The following is a 26,841-nucleotide window of genomic DNA, read 5'->3' as shown; positions in this document are numbered from 1 at the left end:
AGCTAACGAGGAGATGATTGTGACACTGTGTGTGTGTGTGTGTATGTGTGTGTGTGTGTGTGTGTGTGTGTGTGTGTGCAAACAGTGTACTAGTTCTGTTTTTCTACATTATCTTTGATAATATGTACAGCTTCAGTGCAGAATAGAAATTATAGATCTGTTTGTTTTGCTTATGATGCATCACCCCAGAGCACAATGCAGGGAAGAAAAGTGCAAGAAATATAAAGCATGCAGAAAATGTGGAAAAGAAAACAATTATAGAGCTAACTAGTATTCAACTGTATTTTGTTTACATTTTTAATAATTGTTATTATTATTGTTGTTGTTTTTATTAAGCAACACAACACTTTTTATATATTCTTTTTAAACAGCCACTCTGACTGCAGTTTAAACAAGCTCATATATCACAGACACTGAAAAAAGGAGCTACACAAAGGTCTAGTCTTTTTAGTCATTGCGTTTTTTTTCTGTCTCTCTCTACCCCCGATAAACATCTGAGGTTAAGCTGGGAAAGGTATAGCATCAGTGAACCTGCACTAAGCAGTGCAGATCTGTTTGAGAAGCAGGACTTCTTTACACAAAGCGCAGAAGGCAGAACTAAGGCACAGGCTCCCTCTAATTAATCCAAACACAATCTCTCGCAAAAACTGAGTAAATACTGCACTTATGGTTTCGCTGTTATCATTTGACATTTCATCATAATATTAATAAGCTGCCACTTTATAGTAACTTCAACTATAAGGCCACTTACAAGATGAACAAACGCAAAATTAAACAGTGCAGATTTTTTGCAGGAGAAAAAAGTCTTATAACATATAATTATAACGATATTTGTCTTTTAAATGAACACCTGACCTACTGAAGCCTCTGACACAATAAATATTTATTTTGATTACGTTATGTACAGAGGCCTAATAAATTCTGACATTATTTTTTGAAATATGATGTATAATTACTTTGGCAGGATTTAAATTAAAATGTATTATTATTTTTTTTTTTATTATTAGTAGTAGTAGTAGTAAGAGTAGTAATAGTAGTAGTAGTACTAATAAATAAACACTTAAATATCATTAAATCTAAAAAAATAAATAAATAAATAAATTACCATGGATAAAATATAACTTTCCACAAAAATAACTTTCTTGAGCACCAAATTAGCAAATTAGAAAGATTTCTAAAGGATCCTCTGACACTGAATACACTTGAAAATTTTTTTCATTATTATTATTATTTTAATTTTGATCAAATATTTGTTTTATTTTTATTTTAGTGCTTTCCTTCAAAACAACCGTTAACACTATAATAACTACACACAATAATTCATTTATTAAGCTTTAGCATCTAGTGAATTCATTATTTGTTAAGTATTAACTTTACATTAATAAAGCAGTTTATAATTGCAGCTACAAATGATGTTCTACGGCACAGGTGTCAAACTCAGTTCCAAAAGGGCCGCAGCTCTGCACAGTTTAGTTCCAACCCTAATTAAACACACCTGATCAAACTAATTGAGTCCTTCAGGCTTGTTTGAAACCTACAGGTAGGTGTGTTGGAGCAGGGTTGGAACTAAACTGTGCAGGGCTTCGGCCCTCCAGGAATTGAGTTTGACACCCCTGTTCTACGGACTTATAACCACATTTATAATGTGCTTAATAATTGTACTTTCATAATTTGTGACTGGTTGATTTTTCATTACCTAATTAAGTATTGCATTATTTACAAATCATTTGTATTTAAGAGTAGTTGGATGTTTTTAAGATCATTCCAAATGAGTTAGTTAATGATTAAAAAACTATTCAGATTACCATTCATATATCTTATTATTCAGGCATATAGCAACGGTTACTATGTATGTTAATAAATGCTTTATTAACACCACTTCATCCCGTTTTGTAAGCTAATCTAAAGTGAAGACTATTTATGCTTTATAAATCCCTTATAAATGACAATTAGGGGCTCAGTGAACAATACATCTTTGCAATCTTATCTAAAAAGTAAAATTAGTGTAAAGTTTAAACATTGCTGAATAACAGGACTGCCAAAATATGGCATACACTTGGATAAAACAACAACAATACAATAATTTAACAATATAATAGAATGCAATGCCTAAACGGTACAGTAATTTATTTTAGATAAGCTTGCGAAGATTTATTTTTATTTGATACAATTTCATGTTTTGTATCTTCAAGCAAATAGAAATGAATAATGTCGTTTATGTTCTTTTTGTCTGTTTAGATTATAACCGAGCCTTTAATTGTCATTTATAAGATATTTTTAAAACATAAATAGTCCTCACTTTAGATTAAGTCACAAAACTGGATGAGTTGAGTTAATAAAGTATTTCTTAACATACAAATTAACTATTAGTATATACCTGAATATTAAGATAATTAAATGCTAATCTCAATAGTTTATTAATCATTCTGAATTATCTTTAAAAAACCACCAACTATGTTTAAATAACTGGTTTGTAAATAATGCAATACATAATTTAGTAATAAAAATGAATTTGTAGGATCTAATTCGTACAATTTAGTTCGATTTGCTTATCACCCAATGACGGTTGGGGTTAGGTGCCATGCCTCCTTTTTAAAATTGTACATTTTCGTACTACTGAACTTGTACAAATTCGTACAAACTAGCCACTTAACTGACAAAACGTTTCCTCGTGAGATCAGGCTGACTTAACAGATAATGAATTCACTATTTGCTAATTTGCTAATGCTTAATTAATGGTTCATAGTGTGTAGTTATTTTAAAGTGTTTCCAAAATTCCTTCATAGGACTTTAAAATGGCTGCATGTAACATTTTTATAATGTTAGACTAATAAAATAATATTTTATCAACATCAAAACATATTTAAAGTTTAATTGTTAAAATACAGGCATTTGACACTGAGCTACAGGAAAACCTGACTGCTTAGTAAATGGCAGTTCACACCTTTAACAAATCATTTATGTATTTATTCAAAAAGCAACAGGTGAGCTGACACACACATTAGTCATGTTGTTTATCATCACATGGTTTATAATGATATTACAAATTCCTTTTTACATACAAACAATGTGCAATTGATGAAGCAGCTTTAAAACATTTGCGAGAGCAAAAAGGGAAGTAAAAATGAAGGATATTTCACATTAACATTAAAAGGATCTAAAGGCACATACGCACAGCTCTCTAAATTTCACTCTCCCTCTGTTATGAATAAATAAGAAGGAAATGATATCTCCCTATTAAGTTCATTTGCCTTTTTTCTCCTTTGAATAATGAATATCTAATGGAATAGCCAAGAGAATTATAATTCGGCCTATTAATTCAACATATTTTTTTAAGGATTACATTAAATTTCTCAATTGTTCTTGCATATAATATTTAAATCAATCAGGGAGCTGTGCATAGAGAACAAAGCATTGTCAGTTCAAAGAGACAGAGTCTCCTCTAAACGCTTTGAGCTCTGCATGGACGTCTAATCGCAATAAATTAATAACAATGATACAAACAACAGCTCAGTTTAAGTGCTTAGACAAAGGCATTCCACTACATCAATAGCCAGATTGTAAGCCCAGGAGCTGCTCGGAGAAATAGGGAACCATCCTTTTTTCTCTTTGATTACTTCTTTAACTGGATGAATATTAACACTGAATATATGCCACATTAAAAGCACACAAAGTGAAGAAGGGAATGTACTGTGCATAAATCATTACATCCAGTTTGAAAAAGCATATATTTTTTCATCTCTCAATCTGTATTGATAATATATATTACAGTAGTTTAGATTGAATAACCAGTTATGTTCATTAAAATTAAAGTGTGGTCACCTAACACTTTCATGATATAAAAAAAAAAAAATAAAACATGCAAAAAAATACATTAAAATTTAAATTAGGTGTTTTAAAAAAAATACACACACACTAACACACATTTATTTATATATACTGTGCTCAGCATATGTAAGTACACCCCTCACAAATCTCTCTTTTAAATTTATATTTTTAATAGGAAGCTATACAATATTATATTTGTACATATACATTAGATTAGTCAGTACTGAGGCCAAATCTGGAGCTTATCTAACAAAATAACTTATGATAACACCCAAATTCATATGTGATGGAAAAATATTAAATACAAATTGTAAAAACAGAAAAATCAAGATAAGCAAAAAAAAAAAAAATTTAATTATGTTGTAATTTTTTGCAATATTTTGCTTGAATTTAATTGTATTATCTTTCAATTTCTAAATATGTTTGGTGACTAAAATATTATTTTAATAAATATATCTGTTTAATAAATCTGTTTTGTTTACATGCACCAAAATACATCTATATACACTGAGAAAAGAATAAAAATGATCATTTATATATATATAGTTCAGATGCAAAATCCTCCAAGAGCCGTATGAAAGTTCCTTAAAAAAATGACAATTTTTATCAGGCTCCTGTGTGTAGGTTCAGTAATTTCAAGTTTATGGCAAAGAATACTCTTTTAAAGGCCTTTAAAATGAAAAAAAAAAAAAAAAAAAAAAAAAAAACTCAACATAAACATATGAGTCTCAGAAAACTGCTAATTTTCGATGGAAATTTCTGATGGCATTATAGGTTTTTATATATATATATATATATATATATATATATATATATATATATATATATATATATATATATATATATATATATATATATATATATATATATATATATATATATATATATATATATATATATATATATATATATATATATATATAAATATAATAACAAAATACCTGTGAAATTCTTATCATGTTTATTGCCATGTATCTCATTGTATAGCTTCCCATAGAAAAACGAGGTTGTTTTTGTCTGAGAAATCAGGTAGGCTGTTCTCATTTACTCTGGCCACTGTATATATGAGCATTGGTTTGAATAAGTTCACAGCCTTTTTTTTTTACTTTGGTGCCCTACAAAATTACCATATGAGAGACTATTTACTCCCTGACAAAATTTGCGTGTGTTTCCATGAGAGTTCAGTCCATCCTTATGATGGTACAAAATGAAAAGCCTGCCTTACTTGTTGCACGCAATTAAGCCGGCGTGAGAGACAGCGAGGGCAGTTTAACATTTCATACAGGCTGTAATTATGCTTTAACTATTAGAAAGTGGCGTCCCCTAGGAGCCAATTACTTGAAAAGCTCTCATCACACGCAGGATATATACAAACAAATCCTTCAAGCACAAAGTCAGTCTTTAAACATTAAAAGGGATGAATTCAGGAAGCCATACCAATCAGTTTGATGTAGCTAATTACTAAATAAGAGCGCAGCAGACCAGCCATATTAGATAATTATGACACACACCTCAAACAGAGAGAGAGAGAGAGAGAGAGAGAGAGAGAGAGAGAGAGAGTTGTAAGAAGGATTGTATGATATGTAAGAGATTAATCAGTAGTTTAAAGGCAATGCAAGCCGCAGGGCTCACGACTCTTTATAAAATGCTTATCACTGGAATTACAGCTTTTACCCTTCATGAACTAATGTAGTAGCTATGAGACCATGAGGTTATTTTAACACTAGAACTAAATTCATTTTGACCATTCATTCATTCATTTTTCGTCAGGTTAGTCCCTGATTTATCAGGAATTGCCACAGCAGAATTAACCGCCAACTATTCCGACATTTGTTTTACACTGCGGATGTCCTTCCCTAGTACGGGGAAATACTTATACATTCTTGCATTAACACACTCACACACAATTTAGTTGATCCAAATCACTTATACTGCATATCTTTGGACTGTGGGGGAAACCGGAGCACCCGGAGGAAACCCACGCCAACACGGGGTGAACATGCAAACTCCACACGGAAACAACAACTGGCCCAGCCGGGACTTGAACCAGCAACTTTCTTGCTGTAAGGTGACAGTGCTAACCTCTGAGCCACTGTGTCGCCCTCATTTTAACAATTTAAAAAAAAAATGCAATGTTAAATTTTGTTAAATTAAAATTATTTCATTTTCTTGAATTTTGAAGACAGTCAAACTGACCGTACACATTATAAATGCCATATTATTTCACTTTTTGTCATAAATGTTTGCATATATATTGGTTTTTTACTGTACATTGAAAATCATATAGTTCATGTGTGTATCAATTATTTTTAAATACATTTTATTAATCTACTAAAGCAACATTTGTTTCACATTATAATTTACATTTCATGACCTGATGTTGGCGACGCAGTGGCGCAGTGGGTATCGCTTTGGCCTCACAGCAAGAAGGGTGCTGGTGCAGGCCACAGCTGGGTCAGTTGGCGTGTCTGGATAAATGATCTGATGTTTATCATGAACTATGCTATCTTTAAACAGACATGTTTATTCAAGGTTTTATTCCAGGGGGGAATGTACAGCAAAAATTGTAGCCCATAAAATAAGTTGATGCATTTTCACTGTGGTAAAGTTAAGCTCACCTGCATTACATTAAAATATAATATTTAATTAATGTCAGGCATTCAAAGCCAACATTCAGATGTAAATGAAATCGAACAAAAATGACAATTGTTATAGTATAGTAATCTGTAAAAAATGTTGGGTTTCAAACAATCGATTTGTGTGGAAATCAACATTACCCTAACCCTAACATTAACAACATTTAGTTACCTTATTATTATTATTATTTTTTTTACTAATTGAAATAGATTGAACATAAAATAACAATTATTGTGTTGTTTTAGCTCTTTTTTTTAATTAGTAGTTTAAAATATTGTTTGGGGGGTTCACAGTGGGTAGCCTGATCGCCTCACAGCAAGAAGGTTGCTGGTTCCAGCCTCGGCAAGGTCAATTGGCATTTTTGTGTGAAGTGTGCATGTTCTGCCCTTGTTCATGTGGGTTTCCTCCGGGTGCTCCGGTTTACCTCACAGTCCAAACACATGCGCTGTAGGTGAGCTGAGTAAGCTAAATTGTCAGTAGTGTATGTGTGCGAATGAGTATGTATGGATGTTTCCCAGTGATGGGTTGCAGCTGGAAGAGCATCCACTGCTTAAAACATATGCTGAATAACTTTTGTGGTGACCTGAGGATTTATAAAGGGACTAATAAAAGAAAATGAATGAATGAAATATTGTTGGCGAAAGTTACTTTTGAAAGTAGTGCATTACAATAGAGTGTTACTCTCCAAAAAAGAAGCTAGTTGCATTACTTAGTTACTTTTGTAGTAAGTTATGTATTACGTTACTTTTGGGTTACTTTTGCATTACTTTTTTTTTAACCTGGCTGATGCTTGATCTCTTTCAGAGCTTTATGTTTTCTTTCTTTTTTTTAAAAGAGAGGTTCTGTGATTAACAACACACTGTATAACATACACCTTCATTTACCTTGAAAAAGCACATAACAATTATATTTTAGGATAATGTTATCTGAGAACTTCCTGACCCCAGTAAAGGTAGACACACATCAGTTTACACACATTATATACAGATTATTGAATGTTTAAAGCAATGTGTTTTATTTGTATTAAGTAAAATCACTGTCTGTTGAGACAATCCCCTTTTCCATTTCTTTGATGCGTTCAAAATGTACACATTCTCTAATTGACTGTGTGATTTATTGTGACTACTTTAATGTTATTCAGCAATTTATTTTTTTAAAAGCTAATTAATTAAACTAAAAAGTAACTCACGTTACCTTTTTTTTAAGTAACTCAAATAATATTACTTATTTTTTAAAAGTAATGTGTTACTTTACTTAGAAAAGTAATATTATTACATAACTCTTGTTACTTGTAATGTGATGCCCTAACACTGGTTTAAACAAACAGCAAAATATTTTTTTGAGTGTACAAGAACAAAGAACATAAGTTCATAAATGTTCCATTCTCAGAGAGCCGTGATTTAAAACACGCGAGAATCTTTTGCAATGCATTTGTGATTGGTTGAAACACTACTGTGTATATATTGCAACACTGTTTAACTAATATTATTTTTATTATATCGTTTTAAAATGTCTCTTTGCTGAATAACAAGCAGCCTGCTTTGCAATGCAATAGTCGGTTAAGCTTTTAATAATGTCTGCCTGCTGGGTTTTGATTAAGTCAGAAATAATAGGCTAATTTAAAATGTCCATTATTATTTTTACACATGTGCCACTAGGGTCACAGAGACCTTAAACATAAAGTCAATCACAGAACATTAGAGTTGAATCATCATCATCACTCAGTTCTGCCTCCATCCATTACAGACTACACTCATTCTGTTGACTGTGAAGATTTCCTGCATTAGTCACATTCTCAGTGGATAGTATTGTTCTCTAATTATTAGTGTGATTTTCTTTAATTCACTCAAGCATATCGCCTCAGCTGCTGACAAGCTTGTTTATGAAAAAATATTTATCCATGGTTTCTAAGAAAACTACAATCTATCAGTTATAAAACTATATAATAATTACTGATATGTGTCTGTCCATGTTAAATATTGTATTTGTACATTTTTGTTTCTGTAAAACATATGTAGAAAATCTCTATATGCAGAAAAAAAGAACAGACATGAGGATAGGATAGGAAAAAAGCAAATAAATATTTAGACAAAGTAAAATTGCCAAGAAAAAAAAAAACTTTCTTTGTTGAGATCATTATTATTATTATTGTTGTTGTTATTATTATTTTTGATAATGCTAACTGGTTCATACTATAGCACAATATTTTGGAGAAAATAATAATAATAATAATAATAATAATAATAATAATAGTTGTTATAACTAATACACAAATACATACATAATAAATAATAATAAACTTCACCCACAATAAAAAATGTAACTCTCCCTCATATGATTTCACCTAACTTTTTTTCAAATAAATTTCTCTATTGTCTCTATAAGAAAACTATAAAATAATTACCTTTTTTCAGCTGTCAGCTAAATATTGTTTGTTTTAGATTATTTTTAACTGCAATATACAGCGAAACACTGTGCAAGTTTTAAAAAAAAAAAGAGTTATTGTTTCTGTGCAAACTACAGTGCACAAAATGCGTTCATTATGTATGCACAAGTACTGTACAACCCAAACACGAATGATGTACTACAATACCTAATGTGTTTGTTAAAGAAATGGATCTAACGCAATATTGTGCCAATGACAGGACTACATACATAAGTTAGGTCCATGTCCTGTCTAATAATGTGCTGTTTAATAGTAGATACTTAATAAATATTCATTTATTCATTGTCTTTTTGGCTTAATCTCTTTATTAATCTGGGGTTGCCACAGCGGAATGAACCGCCAACTTATTCAGCACATGTTTTACGCAGCGGATGCCTTTCCAAAAGGACAAAAAATAAAAATAAAAATAAATAAAAAAAAGTAAATAGCTAGTCATGTCTTAGTGAATGCAAGCAGTTGGGGGAAATCAGGTGTATAGTATTATATTGTATAATTAAGAATAATCAAATAAAAGAACAGAGGGAATCACTCCCTAATCTGATCTTTATTGTCTTTGACTTCTAAGTTTATGTTGTCATTTTTGTTTTAAAAACATTTGTTTTTATTTTCTTGTTTTATATTTGCTTTACTACATTTAACAGTGAAGAAAAAGATGTACTACATTTGTGTTTTTTACTTTAACTAAATTACTATTGTGTTTTGTTAATATGGTTGTCATAATTAATGATTAAATATTTCATTTAAATATGTTATTCAGCAGGTTATTTTTGTTCATTTGTTTTTGTTAAAAATTTAGATTTAGTTTTTTTTTTATATAAAACCCAAGCATTTATGTAAAAAAATGGGAAAGTAAATTTATATTTATATAAAAAAAGGGAAGAAAATGTGAATCGTGATATTAGTGATTTACTTTACAAAGTGACTTCACATACTAGCCTGGTTTGTTTGTTTGTTTATTTATTTATTTATTAATTTATTTATGTGTATTGTTGTTGTAAATGAGGGCGATGCCAACCCTCTTGTGCACCACCAGAGGGAACCATCGCCAGAATTCTGATTCGACTCACGGACTCAAAATCCCATAAGCCCTGCTACCTGGCACTGATTACGGTCCAGGTGCAACTCATCAGCTCTCGTGTATATATACCACACTCACGCTCCGGTTCGTTGGGAAGTCTTGATTTGCCTGGCTGTCATTTCTGAGCGTTCCATACTCCCTGCTTCGGACTGATCTGTGTTTCTGACCCTGTGCTTGTTCTACGATTACGAAAGACATCTGCCTGCCCCTGATCTCCAGCCTGTTATTCTGACCAGTAAGATATCTGCCTGCCTTTGAACTTTTGCCTGTCCCACGTTCTGTCTCCTGGATTGCCCCTTTGTGTTTGTTTGTATGTGTGCTCTTAATAAAGCTTGCAAATGGATTCAATGCCTTCTGACTCATCACAACAGAAGACTTCGCCACTACAGAATCCAGCAGCTTTAGCACAAGTCTCGACTGAACTTTCCGCTCAAGCCACTCAGTTAGCCACCCATCATCAACAACTCACCCATCTAACTTCTCTCACGGAGGAACTGGTGAGAGCTATGCAGCAACTCCGTCATCCGAATCCTGCAGTTACCCCGCCTGCTACCATGACAGCTTCTCAACCAACGCATGTCTCCAATGCTCCGGCTACCGTAAGTCCCCGATTAGCTTTTCCTGAAAAGTTTGATGGGTCACCTTCTTGCTGCAAAGGCTTCTTATTGCAATGCAAACTATTTGTTAACCAACAACCTGCATTATATCCCACTGATTCTAGTCGGGTGGCTTTTGTATGCAACCTGTTAACGGGGAAAGCGCTGGAATGGGCTACAGCGATATGGAAGGAGGAGGAATGTAACTATCCCACATTTGAAACTTTTCTCAAGCAATTTCGGGAAGTGTTCGAGCACCCAGCAGATGGGAGAAGCCCCGGTGAGCAGTTACTTTCTCTTACACAGGGGCGTAACACAGCTGCAGAATACGCCCTGTCATTTCGCACTCTCGCCGCTCAAACTAACTGGGTTGAGGATACACTGAAGACACTATTCAGACGGGGTCTGAATACCAATCTACAATCTGAATTGGCTTGCCGTGACGAAGGAAAGAAATTGAACGAACTCATTGAACTTACCATCCGTCTTGATCATCTGATTCGCAGCCGTAGAAATCCTCGCACACAGCTCCATGTTTCAAGTGACACGCCCCCTGATGAACCCATGCAACTGGGTTTCACCCGTCTCACCCATGAAGAAAGAATGCATCGATTGCAAAATCATCTATGCCTGTACTGCGGTCAATCAGGGCACAGGAAATCCACCTGCAGCGTACGACCTCAGACACCAGTTCAATCGGTGAGTCCTTCCCATGTTCCTGCACTTTTCAGTGTACTGATTCCTGTGATTATTAAATTTGATAAAAGAATGATTAATACTACGGCTCTTGTCGACTCTGGATCTGCCGGAAACTTTATATCTAAGAAATTTGCTTTATGTCACGAACTATCTCTCAGCTCATATGATTCCTGTCTTGCAGTGGAAGCACTAGACGGTCGTCCTGTGGGTGAAGGACGCATCCGTATGATTACGAATAAGCTACAGTTACAAGTTGGTGTTCTACACATTGAAGAAATGCAATTCTACATTATTGATTCAGTTAATCATCCACTGGTGTTGGGACTGCCCTGGTTAAGGCGACATGATCCTCATATCTCCTGGAGGGACGGACAGATATTGCAGTGGAGTGAGTCATGCATGAAACAGTGCATCCAGCCCATTCACAAAATTCCATTACGAACCACCAATGTGTTACCTGAACTCGTTGATGAACTAATCCCCATTGAGTACCATGACTTACATGAAGCTTTTAGCAAACAAAAAGCTACTCAACTTCCCCCACATCGACCAAGTGACTGTGCTATTGAGTTAATTCCAGGTTCAAGTCCTCCAACGGGTCGAATATTCCCTCTGTCACAACCTGAGCACAAGGCAATGTCTGAATATATCGACAAGGAATTGGCCAAGGGTTTCATCCGACCTTCTACATCTCCTGCTTCAGCTGGATTCTTCTTTGTAAAGAAGAAAGATGGCAGTTTACGTCCCTGTATTGATTACCGAGGGCTCAATGAAATCACCGTAAAATTCCGCTATCCATTACCCCTCGTACCTCCTGCCCTGGAACAATTAAGAAAGGCTAGATATTATACCAAGCTTGATCTTCGCAGTGCATATAACCTTGTCAGAATCCATGCTGGTGACGAGTGGAAGACCGCGTTTTCCACCACTAGGGGGCACTATGAGTACACGGTAATGCCCTTCGGCCTGTCAAACTGTCCATCCGTGTTCCAATCTTTTATGAACGATGTCTTTCGGGATATGCTGGATCGCTGGGTCATCATTTACATCGACGACATCCTCATATATTCAAACACGATGAAGGAACATGTTGAACATGTACGTATGGTGTTGCAACGCATGATTCAACATCGTCTGTACGCCAAATTAGAGAAGTGTGAATTTCACCAGACACAGATCGCCTTTTTGGGATACGTCATCAGTGCAGAAGGGATTACCATGGATGATACGAAGGTACAGGCAGTTCAACGATGGCCGTTACCCCAGAATCTCAAGGAGTTGCAGCGATTTCTAGGTTTTGCCAACTTCTATAGACGGTTTATCAGAGGCTTTAGTTCAATAGCCGCACCATTAACAGCCATGACCAAACGAAATTCCCACAAACTATCCTGGTCCTCTGAAGCACGCCAAGCATTTAGCGATCTGAAGACTCGATTCACCACAGCTCCTATTCTCCGTCATCCCAATCCAGACCTACCTTTCATTGTGGAAGTGGATGCATCCAACACAGGAGTCGGTGCTGTGTTATCTCAACGTCAGGGTCAACCATCCAAAATGTATCCATGTGCCTTCTTCTCCCGTAAATTGACCAGCGCAGAACGAAACTATGATGTGGGAAATCGCGAATTACTGGCAATGAAATTAGCCCTGGAAGAATGGAGACACTGGCTGGAGGGGGCTAGTCGGCAATTCACCATATTAACTGACCACAAGAATCTGGAATATCTTCGCTCAGCCAAACGTCTAAATCCCAGACAAGCTCGTTGGGCTTTGTTCTTCACCAGATTCGACTTCATTGTCACCTATAGACCAGGGAGTAAAAATAGTAAGGCAGATGCACTATCCAGGCTATCAGAGGATAAAACCCCAATTAGTGATGAAACCATTATTCATACGAACTTACTAGTGGCTCCAGTACAGTGGGACATACTTACCGAGATCCAAGAGGCCAACCGAGAAAACAACCCTCCAGTAGACTGTCCGAATCACCTGATTTTTGTACCCAATAACATACGTACCAGATTACTGACCCATATTCATGACACTCCCAGTTCGGGGCATCCAGGCATCACTGCAACTTTGGAGTTAGTCAAAGCCCGTTTCTGGTGGCCGTCCCTCATGAAGGATGTAATTAATTATGTTCAGAAATGTAAAATTTGCCAAAGCACGAAGGCATCTCACCAAACCCCTGCTGGCCTGTTACAACCGCTACCGGTTCCGCAACGGCCCTGGTCCCATATAGCGGTGGACTTCATTACGGATCTCCCTGTTTCCCAGAACAACACAGTCATTCTCACGGTGGTTGATCGTTTCTCCAAGGCTTGTCGCCTAATACCGTTGCCCAAATTGCCCTCTGCCTTTGAAACCGCAGAAGCCCTGTGCAATCATGTATTTCAAATGTTTGGCTTACCTGATGATATCGTCTCAGACAGGGGATCCCAATTCACTTCCCGGGTATGGTCCGCTCTCTGTAAAAATCTAAATATTAATGTTAGTCTCACCTCAGGGTACCATCCTCAATCCAACGGCCAAACTGAACGTATGAATCAAGAAGTCATTCGATTTCTACGTTCCTACTGTCATCAGCAACAGCACGACTGGAGTCGCTATCTGATGTGGGCAGAATATGCACAAAATTCATTAATAAAGCCAGCCACGGGTATTACGCCATTCAAATGTATTCTTGGCTACCAACCACCCCTGTTTCCATGGTCCGGAGAACCCACTGAGTTACCTGCTGTCACGGATTGGCTGCAGCGGAGTGAGGATGTCTGGAACCAGGCTCACAGACATCTCATGAGGGCAGTCAGGAGGAGAGAGATTCAGGCGAACCGTCACCGACGCCAGGGACCCACGTATCAACCGGGGCAGTGGGTGTGGTTGTCGACACGAGACCTTCGTCTGAGATTGCCCTGCCGCAAACTCAGTCCCAGGTATGTAGGGCCATTCAAAATTGTACGCCAGATTACTCCAGTGTCTTTTCGCTTAGCCTTGCCTAATCATTATCGTATTTCTCCTACTTTCCACATGTCATTACTCAAACCCGCTGGTGGTCCACGAGAGGAGGCGGTTGAGGAGGAATCGGAAACCAGGACCCCTCCACCTGTCATGATCGAGGGCGAGGAAGCTTACCTCGTTCGAGAAGTGCTGGACTCTCGACGTCGGGGTGGCGCCCTCCAATATCTGGTGGACTGGGAAGGGTACGGTCCAGAGGAACGGTCCTGGGTGAATGCTAGAGATATTCTAGACCCAACTCTCACGGAAGAGTTTCATCAAAGGTTCCCAGAGAAACCAGCCCCCCGACAGCGCGGTAGACCCCGGCGTCAGGTGCCTTCTCGCTTCAGGAGCCGCTCGCAGGAGGGGGGTTCTGTTGTAAATGAGGGCGATGCCAACCCTCTTGTGCACCACCAGAGGGAACCATCGCCAGAATTCTGATTCGACTCACGGACTCAAAATCCCATAAGCCCTGCTACCTGGCACTGATTACGGTCCAGGTGCAACTCATCAGCTCTCGTGTATATATACCACACTCACGCTCCGGTTCGTTGCGAAGTCTTGATTTGCCTGGCTGTCATTTCTGAGCGTTCCATACTCCCTGCTTCGGACTGATCTGTGTTTCTGACCCTGTGCTTGTTCTACGATTACGAAAGACATCTGCCTGCCCCTGATCTCCAGCCTGTTATTCTGACCAGTAAGATATCTGCCTGCCTTTGAACTTTTGCCTGTCCCACGTTCTGTCTCCTGGATTGCCCCTTTGTGTTTGTTTGTATGTGTGCTCTTAATAAAGCTTGCAAATGGATTCAATGCCTTCTGACTCATCACAACAATTGTTAAGATGTTTTCTTATTCACACAAAATTTGAAATATAAATATAGTGGTTGTGTAAAGTAGATAAGATTAAGTAGTTTATTGTCTATTTAGTTAGCTATTTTGCTCAATTTATGTTTGATATAATTATACATATACATACATATATATATATATATATATATATATATATATATATATATATATATATATATATATATAATCTTTCCTGCTTTCTGTAAAAACAGCATAGGACTGTAAATTGGCCTTTGCTTCTTTCCATTGAAAGTTTGTAAACTGTAATTACAGAAGCGTATTTCATCAAACGTCACCACAGAGAGCGTGAGGTTGTGCTGTTTGTGTTTGTGTGGCATTCCCGTCTAGGAGCATCTGAATGAGACAGGCAAAAAACAAAGCCGCCTAAATCCCATTTGGTTTGGAGGCAGCGCACATGGAAAGGAACCAACTCTGCTGCTAATACAGCTAATAGGATGTTCCACTCTAAATAGGAGCTCATGGTAATACCAGCATTTTCATTCAGCCTGGAAATTGTAGTTTTAAATTACAGTTTAATGCTTCAGATTTTTATTAAAAAAAAGGCATCACGGCAACACAAAAATTACCAGTGCTGCCGAACAGTGTCCCTGCTTCCTATTGTTAGCCAATTACTGTGCAATCTCTTTCTTCTGACTGAATAGCTCACTGTTAGCAAATAATGAAAAGGCAATTATGGCAAAGCTGTGTTCACATTACGCTCTTCATTTTGCGTGCTGGCGTAATTATTGTCAATCCTAGAGGCTTACTGTTGCATGCAAGAGGCAGCAGGGAAGAAAATGAACTGGGCTGGTGCATGGAAAATTAGAAATGTCACAGTTACCTTTTATATCAAGTGCTACTAGACCTCTCTGCATAAACATATGGAACCTTAGTTCACATCACACACACTTATATCACAGAGAAAGAGAGAGAGTAAGACGGAAGGAAAGAAGTGTGTATGTGCCGTTTTCATACAGCATGGACATGCACACACATATGTATCTGCATTTATGTGCATACTTTTACTTTTCTTTGAAGTGCCAAAGCATATGGACGTGACTTGTTTTATATTACATCTATAGTTTCTACACATCTACATGTGTGTACTTTAACATTATATCTGTATATTTTGTCTACTATAAAATGGTATGGTAAATATGGTAATTGGTTAATTCTACTGTAGTGACCCTTCACTGTAAGGAAGTGAAAGGAAAAAAAAACACCTTGTCAATATTAGCAATACATATTGATGCTAATCTAAAATAATAATAATATAAAAAAACAATAATAATAATTATGCATACTGTACATAAATAAAAATAGTAATGAACTAATTATTAATTGAAAATTTGCATAAAAAAACTTTTTTTTCAAAATGTACTCAGTTAGTTTGTTTATTGTATATATTATTTACTATTAAAGATAATGGAGTCCATTACTGGATTATTCAAGTAGTTTATCATTTATTTTAATAATTTATATCAGTGATTTTAAAGATAATTTTTCCACTTCATTACTCTAGTCTTCAGTCATATGATCCTTCAGAAATGACTCTAATATTAATCATTATTGTTGTTTTTGTTATTATTAGTATTATTATTAACGGTAGTAGTAATAAAAGCAAGTAAAGACTGAACTAATAATTTCAGTAGAAACTACATATGATAAGCAATTATTTACAATTTTAATGAATATTTAACGATTTTTAATAATTAAAAAAAAAAAAATGACCCCAAACTTTGGACAGGTAGTGTGTGTGTGTGTGTGTGTGTGTGTGTGTGTGTGTGTGTATATATATATATATATATATATATATATATATATATATATATATATATATATATATATATATATATATATAACCAAAATAAGACAGACATACATGTAGACATATAGGTATAGAAACACATGAGAAAACAATGATGTAATGTTCCTTTCAGGCTGAATTTCCCCTTTAAGACTCTAGAGTAAGAAACTACGATACACGAGACACACAGCAAGCATCAGCAGCGTCTCGGAAGAGCACATCTGGTTCTGGGGGTTGAATATCTTTTGTCAATACTCCTGCATGCATCTTTGACAAATCAAAGTGAATAAACAATGTTGTGATTCCACTCCTTGTGAAAAAGAAGCAGAAGCGCTAACACAATTCAGACAGAAGAAACGTCTCAAGGTCAGACTTTAAACACTTAAATGACACTATTGCAAACACCGCTCCAAATTCAACTTGACATCCTCCTACCTGCCAAGCGCGATTAGAAACATTTTTTGAAAGTTTCCTTTTTCTTTCTTTCTTGCCTTCTTTGCATGAGCCTCGCTGCTGTGCTTTTTGTGTTTAACAAGGTTCTTTAAAGACCGTGCGAGGGAAAAGTGTATTTCTTAAGAGAAGCAAGATGCTCGCTCACGCACACACACACACACACAAAACTGCCAATTCCAGCCCTCAAATGCGTACAGAAGGCTGTCAGAGTCGTACTAACATCGCTCACATAATAGCATCGTCTGGGAGTCTCGACACCAAAGCGGCGCAGGAAACATCAGACCGGCTCCTGAGAAAAAGAGCTCTTTTAACTTTCAAAACTCCTTAAGTTCTGAAAGCGCAGTGCTGGATTCAGCTGTCTCTTCTCGAGTGAGTGAGAGAGAGGGAGAGACAGAGAGAAGAGAGAGAGAGAGAGAGAGAGACGGAAGTAGAAAAAAATAATAATGACAAAACAAGGCAATCATTACAGTCTACTTGTGTGTCACTCTCCCAAACAAGCGAGCAGATGCGTTTGACGTCAGACGACTGCCTGGAATGGTGCTTTGTTTTGAAGCCTCGTGGCTGTGAGGTGAACTTACCCAGCTAGCAATCAAAAGCAAAGATGCTAATTTACCTCTCTGCTTGATACAGCCTGTTTGTGAGCTCCCAAAGCAAAATGTTTTGATTTTGTCACAAAGACACACAGTGAGCGAGACAGTCAGGGCATCAATCACAGACAATTTGAGCATGTTACTCTTTCTTTATCTTTTGCCCCTCTATCTTAGTCTTTTTAGCATTCATGACATGACACACAGACAGAAACGACAGGGTGCAACACAGCACCCGAATCACAGCTTCCCTTGTGAAAGAGAAACTGATGGAGGTGAAGGGACTGCTAATACAGGATTAACACGTGCTAATAAGTGCTAATGCATCTACTGTGGCATTTTTTTCATAGCTGGATAAATTTAACTCTTTTTTGAATGACAGAGACTTTTCTTTACGTTTAACAGAGTATTGATTTCTCTTTTGTCATGGCATATGGCTGCACAGAATTCAAATGTAGTATGCTCATCTTCAAATGAATCAATGTACAATGACATTAATTTACATTTCCACAGGTGGGATCTATTTTGATTAATTAGTTCACCACTAAAAACTGAAAATTCTGTTATCGTTCACTCACCCTTCACTTGTTCCACATCTGTTTCAGCTTCTGTCTTCTGTTAAAAACAAAAGAAGATATTTTCAAGAAAGCTGGAAACCTGTAACCATTGATTTCAATAGGATTTCTTGTTGCTACTGTATGGACGCTTTCTTCAAAATATCTTCTATAATGTTCAACAAAAAAGAGAAAAAGAGAAACTCATAAGGCTTTGGAACAAGTGATGGGTGAGTAAATACTGAGTATATTTCATTGTTTGGGTGAACTACCCCTTTAAATAAAACGTGCACTACCTCTCAGTGGCCTTAAAAAGGAAGGGTAACAGTTTATTTTGATGGTCCACTTGAGTATTAGTAGACTGACTGCTTAATATCTGTTAATACTGCTCCTTCAACAGACATTTAACTGACTATAAGAAACTTTGCAAAAAACTTACACTAACCTTAACCTAACAGTCTATAATCTAATGAGAATTAGTTGGGATGTAGATGCAATGTAACTTAAATTCAACAAACTAAAGTGTATCAAAATAAAGTGTGATGGAAGTAAGTAAAAATAAAGTGTACCAAAGTTGGCTCATGGTAATCTTTGATTTGGCCATCTCATCTGAAAAGAGAGTAGAATGATGGGGAGGTGGTTGCAGTGAATGCCTTTGAATGAGATCGTCATTTTGATTTTAACGTAAACTTTTGTTTCTTTGTTTTATTGCTGAGCTACAAAAAAGCAGGAATTTAAATGATTCAACTAAATACTGATGAATCAGACTTTTAAAGTGCAAATACTGTCAGCAAACTGCAAAAAACATCTGCGAGCAAATCAAAGTAAGCTTGACTAGTGTATGCAGCATTGAACTTGTGTTATAAATGGGATTGCTTAGTGTAATAAGTTCATTATAAAATGTTTTAAAAAATGTTTTAAAAAAGTTTGGCCACCCCTGATCTAAAGCAAAAACCTTATAAAACAGGTAACATGTATTGCCATTTATGAGAGCACCCGAAGCAACAGAGAAAGACAGTGTACCTTAAACTGTAGGTAGATAAAAACAGGTACATAACAAGATAAAAATGTTAATAACAAATATTATTATTGTTGCAAATTATGCTGTAGATATTTCCTCAGTGTTCATATCATATAAAATGTGACACAATTACACACACACACACACACACACACACACACACACACACACACACACACACACACACACACACACACACACACACACACACACACACACACACTCACTCACATGCATACTTATTGTAAACGAATATTTTTATGACAACTTTGATGAAAGTTTTTGATCTACTTCAAATGTTGATCTTATTTTTACTGCAGGTAAAATGATTATTGAATGCTTCATCATTCTTCTAAAAAAATATATTTCTTAAGGTACTGTTGACTTTTTATTAGATGTCAGTAGCAAGTAACTTCATACATACAAAGAAAACCTAATTAATGTACACATTAAGCAATGTGTAATAAAATCAATTTACACAGGGTTATAGTATTGAACTCATGAAGAAAGTGAGATAAAAGACATGGAAAGTCCAGACAGCACTGAAATATCTCAGAAGTTAACACTGTCCCTGGTTAGTGAAAATGAATGTTAGCAAAATATGAAACCAGGGTGGACATTTCAGCAAGACAATGATCCCAAACTCAGCCAAAGAAACTCCTAATTGCTATTAGAAAAGAAAATGAAGCTGTTAGAATGACCCAGTCAATCACCTGCCCTGAATCCAATAGAAAATAAGAACAAAAGGTTCTTTTTTTCAGACGAGATCCAAAGAACCATCAAGATTTTAAAAACTGTTGAAGTCTGGGGAGAAAAAAAAAATGTTGGAGGTTGTTGGGCCCCCTATTAGTATCTCTGGTGGGCCCAGATGTGCATGAGCCCTTAGAATCACCCCGACTCATCTCCCACCTGCCTAAAGCAGCCAAGGCAAAGCAAACAACAGATTAATACAGACAAATATAGTAATACAATAGAGAGTTCATCTTAAAATGTGATTTTTTTTGTGATGATTTTGTTTAGTATTAGTTTAAATTTTCTGCTGAGAAATGTGTTTACTTTCTTAAAGCCTGTGAACTTAACAATATGTAGTCTCTGTCCACATCTGATGGCGAAACAATGCAGTGTCAATTGCCAATCACTACATCATGCTGCAGTTTCTAATAAAAAAAAACATTTTATTAAATATTACAGCAATTAATATAAAATGTCATTTATTGGACAATAACATCTAACAAACAACAATATAAAGATGCTAACATTGCAGTCACATTTATTTGTTCAGGAACAGATGATTGCAACTAAATATCAAAAGGAAATTCATCATACTCTGAACAAGTGTTTGTCAGTAGAGTACTCTCAGTGGGCAATGAGAGACTGAACAGCAGCTAATGCGATCTCCAAAATCATCCAAACACATTTTCAAATGGGCACTATCCTTATAAATAAACTACTCATTTGTAGTGTAAACAACTATATTCACACTTTTAAAGTTTCTAATGTACATTTTGAGGAGAATTTAGTCCTCTGATGAGTGAGAAGTGATACTGCTGATACTAGTAGAATATCACACAGCTATCAGCCATTTAGATTCAGCAATAGAAAGAACTGTTGCAAACAACCAGAAAACAACTGACTTGCAAAGAAAAAGATAAATCTAACCAGTATAATTTCTGTTCAACAGGAAAAAAATATATAAAAAGTGAAGGTGTCAAAAATGACATTTTTATTTATTTATTTATTTATTTATTTATTTATTTTACTTAACTTTTGTTGAACTGTCTCTTTACTTTTATAAATGCATATAATATCAGTTTATCCTAAATCAAGCATCTATTTGAGAGGCCTGGTTTATTTCTATAATTAGTTCAGACAGGAAAGACGCAGGTTCACTTTCATCTGGAAAAGACAGGATTTTCCACCCACTCTTTCCTATCTGTCCATCCTCAGCCACGACAATCCGGAATTCATTTACAGCAATACTACTGTTTTCTTTATTTTGCTTTCTTTTTTAGGTAATATGACATACGGCCAGCACTGTACTTCAGCTGAGAGGGAGAGGGGTGATGGTTTGTGCCGGTGGGAGTTTGAAGCAAAGCCAAAGACAACACAAGCACAGTCCCTACAGCAGTGGGACATTTCCTCCCACAGACCTCTGATCTGAGATCAGGTCTAATCACACCTTTAAACATGAGACTGAGCCGCTCAATGGCATCCATGCATTAACCACCAGGGGGGACAGAAAGACAAACATACATGAAACTAATGGCCAAAGAGGGTCTGTTTGAATGTGTGTGTGTGTGTGTGTGTGTGTGTGTGTGTGTGTGTGTGTGTGTGTGTGTGTGTGTGTGTGTGTGTGTGTGTGTGTGTGCGCGCAGATTTCAGGCCACTCTTTACAATAAATATCCTGGAGTGGTAATTAAGCTTACAATCTAACATATTGTAAACAGACACAAACAAACAGTAACCCACCACAAGCAGCCCAATACACATCCACAGATGCACATGGAGACAGCAGGAGGACTGGACAGATTGGAGGAGCGGGAGGGGGTAACGTTCGGGAGTTAAGAGCTCTGTACTAATTGGTTTGGGTTAATTGGTATTTTTAGTGCAATCACAGGGGAGTGAGACACCGCATTTAAGCATTAAATACACAACACCTACTTCTCTCTCTCTCTCTCTCTCTCTCACACACACACACACACACACACACACACAAAAAAACACAAATCTAGACAAACTGTCTAAAGCAAGTAAAGGTCAATAAAGCTGACCTTTAGATCTATTACTTAAATCACTTCTATTCATTAACAGCCACTATATACAGTAAATAGAACTTTTTTTTTACCTTAAACTTGAACTACGAAAGACAAATCTAAGCAGGAAATCTACATCCATGGCTTTTTCTTCCCTAATGAATTAATTAATTCATTTTCTTGTCGGCTTAGTCCCTTTATTAATCCGGGGTCGCCACAGCGGAATGCACCGCCAACTTATCCAACAAGTTTTTACGCAGCGGATGCCCTTCCAGCCGCAACCCATCTCTGGGAAACATCCACACACAAATTCACACACACACACACTCGGACAATTTAGCCTATCCAATTCTAATTAATTCATATTAGAATTTTTTTAATAACTACAGCAACAAAAATCTTTAAAATATTAATAAAAATAATAATCAACATAACAATAATAATGATAATGACCGTTATACAAATATTACAAACAATGTAAACATTACTGACAATAACAATAAAAACAGTAAAAATAATAATAACATTATTATTATTCATTCATTCATTTTTTTTCCCCTTTGGCTTAGTCCCTTAATTCATCAGTAATCGCCACAGAGAAATGAACCGCTAACTTATCCAGCATATGTTTTACAAAGCAGATGCCTTTCTAGCTGCAATTCAGTACCCGGTGGAAACCCAGGCCAGCACAAGGAGAGCATGCAAACTTCACAAAGAAATGCCAACTGACCCAGCCGGGAGTCGCTGGGTTCACCTTCTTGCTGTAAGGTAACAAACCACTGAGCCACCATGTCGCACCACTTTATTATTATTATTAGTGGTAGTAGGAGTAGCAGTAGCAGTACTGTTGAATTGAGTCAACAGAGAAACTGGAAAAGAAAGAAAGAAAGAAAGAAAGAAAGAAAGAAAGAAAGAAGCATACAGTATATAGAGAGAGATATCTCTCTCAGATTTATCTTTCATAGTTAACTCATCTGACCGTAGTCATCCTCATTTTCATCCCAGTAAATCTCTCCAGTCAGTTTTCCAAGAAAAGCATAGCTCTTCTTTCTAAAAATACAGCACAGGGCACGTGGAGCGTTAGCAGCATCTCTGTGATGTTCAGAAATGTTAAGTTGAGTTTCAACACTGTGGGACACAGAAGAAGTGCCACCTGTTCTCCAGATATGACGGATTTGTTGACTGTTTAAAAAAAAAAAAAAGAGAGGGGTGGAAAGAATGAAAGGGTTTACTGTCTTCCTGTGGCACAACTTCAGAAGAATTGGTATATTTTTAGCTTCTAATGTAGAGCAGCCCGGACTCATCTAAAAATCCCCACCATTGAGTTCCCAGATGTCCTTTAACCGATACAGGAGCAATCCTGGTAGAGCCTGGCATGATGCCCTACAACCAGGTACGTCAACAGGTGACAAAACTATCTCATTGAAGAGTCCAACAAGAGCAACACAATTAACACATGCACATGTACACTATAGTCGTGCAGTAAGTATGGAATCAATAAGACTTTTTAATGGTTTGGAAAGAAGCCTTTTTTGTTCACCAGCGCTGCATTAATTTGAACAGAAATACAATAAATAAACAAATAAAAACATTGTAAAATAATATTTTCTATCTTTACATTATAAAATATTATTCATTTCTGTAATGCAAGGCTTTGAGGTACATAATTCGTTCATAATTTGCTGACATGTTATCATCGATTATTATTGGTGCTCAGTTATTTATTGTTGATTTTTTGAAAATACAGTATTGTTGCCACATTATACAGTAAATGTCTTTACTGCCACTTTCATTCAAGTTTTTACATACAGTATATACAACAGTTCTGTCTAATTCTCAAATCTCATTGGCTGATAGCCATAGGGTATTCTGCAATCTCAGCACTAGTAAAGCCTCCTCACTCTTCTTATTACTCCGCTCACATAGAGTAACAGCAGAGCAATTAACTCACAACAGTTTGACAAATATTGCAGCTGTTGGACAACATAATGTACTTTTGAGGTCTTTTTAGTCAAGAATTTAGTTGTTTAGATTGCATCTATGCAGTTTATTTATAAGGATAGTGCTTATATTAAATATTTATAATTTCTGAGATACAGTGCTTCACCTGTCATTTAGCAGAGCAAGGAGGGTTGATGTTCCGCCACAAAATGGTGACAGAGACAGCGCAATACATCCTTAGAGGAGGAAAAACTCAGCGTAAATTTCAAATTACAGCTGATCAATTCATTATAAAATAGGCAAGTGACATTCAAAGTTAATCTCTCTTTTGTATTTCGTAGTGCTGTATGTATACCATAGTATTCTGGTAATGTTCAGTTTGCTTTTGCTTTTTCAGGGTTAATTATTGTGATATCCCAATTGCAATAGAGAAATACTGCGAAATGTCTTAAAACTGATGGCATTTCATCCTGTTCAGCCTTATAATTTTAAAATGTGAGCAAAATCACCAGTTTTATCATCACTTTAGACATTACGCTAGAGAATCATTCAAACACTAGGTCTAAAATTACATTGGTGAATTAGAAACGGTTTCTGCTGTTCTGAAGTCTGATGCCGATATGAATGAATGGCGGAAAAAAAGTAGTTCCTTATATACAAACAAATTTTTGGACTCTCTGTGTTTGATTTTCTGTTTTATATACACGATTATGCTGTCAAACTGTTGTCTAAACACAATATCACACTCGTAACTTTATATCATCACTGGTGGGACACCAATGCACAGCTCCCACCAGTGCTGATATACAGCTATATCGCACTGCTATACATATATATTAAAAATACGTTTTTGAATCCTACTTTTATAAGGTATTAGTGTTCCGAAAAATATTAATCATGCAATTGTTTTGTGTTTTGATAATGATCAGAATGTAAATGCTGGAAAATATACTTGTAGTCAAAAGCATTTATTTGATTAAAAGTGTACACATCCATGACTCTTTACTTGTTTATCGCTCTTCAGTGAGAGTCTAGCCCTTCATGATTCTAACAAAGCACATGTTTAATTCATAATTAATTGATAGGGCCTTGTATATTCATGAGTGTGTTCTTGCCATCATTGTAAAACGTGTCAGCTCTCAAGGAGGTCCGCTTTGAGCACTCAGTGTGTGTGTGTGTGTGTGTGTGTGTGTGTGTTTGTGCATGCGAGTGTTTTGATGTGTAGGTCATTACGCTTTCACTAGCCCTTTGTTTGGCTGTGTGAAAAATCGTTTAGAAAGGCCAGTCTGGATTGAGACGCCATGTTTATGTTGCAATCAGATCTGAGCGATGAGACACAGGAGGGAGGCTATAGCTGTGTGTGCTATTTATTCACTGTTTCCCTCTCTCTCCATTCCCAAGAGCCCTCAAACAAACAGCACACACACATACACACACACACACACACACACACACACAGACAAGTACATACTTTGGTAGTCCGATACAAAACATCCCAATATAGATATGCCCATTAGTGGTCCATGTCTATGTGAGAATGTCTCTGAAACAGAAATAGAAAACATCATTACAGACTGCAGCAGGACTGCTGAAACACAGGAGTAACATGACAATCCCCATCAAGTCAACTAAGTGAGTAAATCTATTAAATTTGTCATAAAAATCTAATAAATGATTAAATTGGGTGAAATCTGTTATAATTGTGGTTATGAAAAACAAATATTCATTGTTTTTAGAGAATACAAAAATAAATTGCTAAACAGTCCTAATACTGTAGGCAAATATGTTATAAATAAATGGGTTTTTCTTTTTCTCTCCATTCGGCCATATCAGGAAATAGATGACACATAAAAACACACACACACTTGTACAGCAAACCTTGTGAGGACATTCATCGACAAGAGGTAATCTTGTCTTATTCTATCCTTAACTAAACTGAAACCAGCTCAAACAACCACTCAACCAGATATTCACCATTTAGTATTTTTTCTCATTATGTTAAACAAACACCAGTCCCCACAATGTCATTACAGGATGCACTATCCTTGTGGGAGAATTTAGTCCTCATAATGTAGCATTTTATGATGACAAGTACATTTGGTGTACTGTCTGTGTTCAATCATTTTCTTTTCTTTCAGCTTTTTTAAAATGCCTATATTTTAAATAATTTTTATAAATTTTTATAAATCATTTTAATAAATCACAAGATGTTACAGAGCATTGCAACATAGTGTTTTCTGCAAAAAAAGAGTGTCTTATACAGCTGAAAATCATGATTTCATGTTGATTTATGCAGTTTTTATTTGTCCATCATGTATTACTTTGCTGTATATTTTATAATATTTTACAAGAAATTATATTTTACTTTTTATAAAAGCTCTAAATAGTCATTGTCATATACAAACAACATATATATATATATATATATATATATATATATATATATATATATATATATATATATATATATATACACACATATATATATATATATATATATATATATATATATACACATATATATATATATACACACACACGCACACACACACGCACGCGCGCACGCACGCACGCACGCACACACACACACACGCACAC

General features: G+C 35.8%; 1 protein-coding gene and 1 long non-coding RNA gene across 23 annotated transcripts in view; one reads left to right on the top strand and one right to left on the bottom strand.

Moving 5' to 3' along the window:
- Positions 1 to 26,841, top strand: part of LOC147836041 (uncharacterized) — a 305,239-nt gene that overhangs the window by 255,162 nt on the left and 23,236 nt on the right. For 2 of the 5 annotated variants that reach the window (XM_087261524.1, XM_087261525.1), the window contains one exon: positions 21,562 to 22,207. The exons of 1 other annotated variant lie outside the window; for it this stretch is intronic. In XM_087261524.1, the coding sequence (XP_087117650.1) occupies positions 21,562 to 21,710 (149 nt within the window). In that variant the 3' untranslated portion in view covers positions 21,711 to 22,207. Of the gene's footprint in view, positions 1 to 21,561; positions 22,218 to 26,841 lie in introns of those variants that run through there. 2 more of the 5 variants (XM_087261523.1, XM_087261522.1) reach the window with 2 other exon arrangements.
- LOC110439935 (uncharacterized) overlaps positions 19,925 to 26,841 on the bottom strand; it is a 329,391-nt gene continuing 322,474 nt past the window's right edge. For 7 of the 18 annotated variants that reach the window (XR_015495933.1, XR_015495901.1, XR_015495928.1 and 4 more), the window contains 3 exons: positions 25,715 to 25,786; positions 24,410 to 24,479; positions 19,925 to 20,462 (listed from right to left, as the gene is read on the bottom strand). This is a non-coding gene — a long non-coding RNA (uncharacterized LOC110439935). Of the gene's footprint in view, positions 20,463 to 24,409; positions 24,480 to 25,185; positions 25,787 to 26,841 lie in introns of those variants that run through there. The other 11 variants (XR_015495924.1, XR_015495936.1, XR_015495934.1 and 8 more) reach the window with 5 other exon arrangements.

Source organism: Danio rerio, chromosome 7, assembly GCF_052040795.2.
Source record: "Danio rerio strain M-AB ecotype USA chromosome 7, GRCz13ab, whole genome shotgun sequence".
Classification (NCBI taxonomy): domain Eukaryota; kingdom Metazoa; phylum Chordata; class Actinopteri; order Cypriniformes; family Danionidae; genus Danio; species Danio rerio.
Note: the sequence above shows the minus strand (reverse complement) of the source record. Positions and strands in the feature narration are given on the sequence as shown.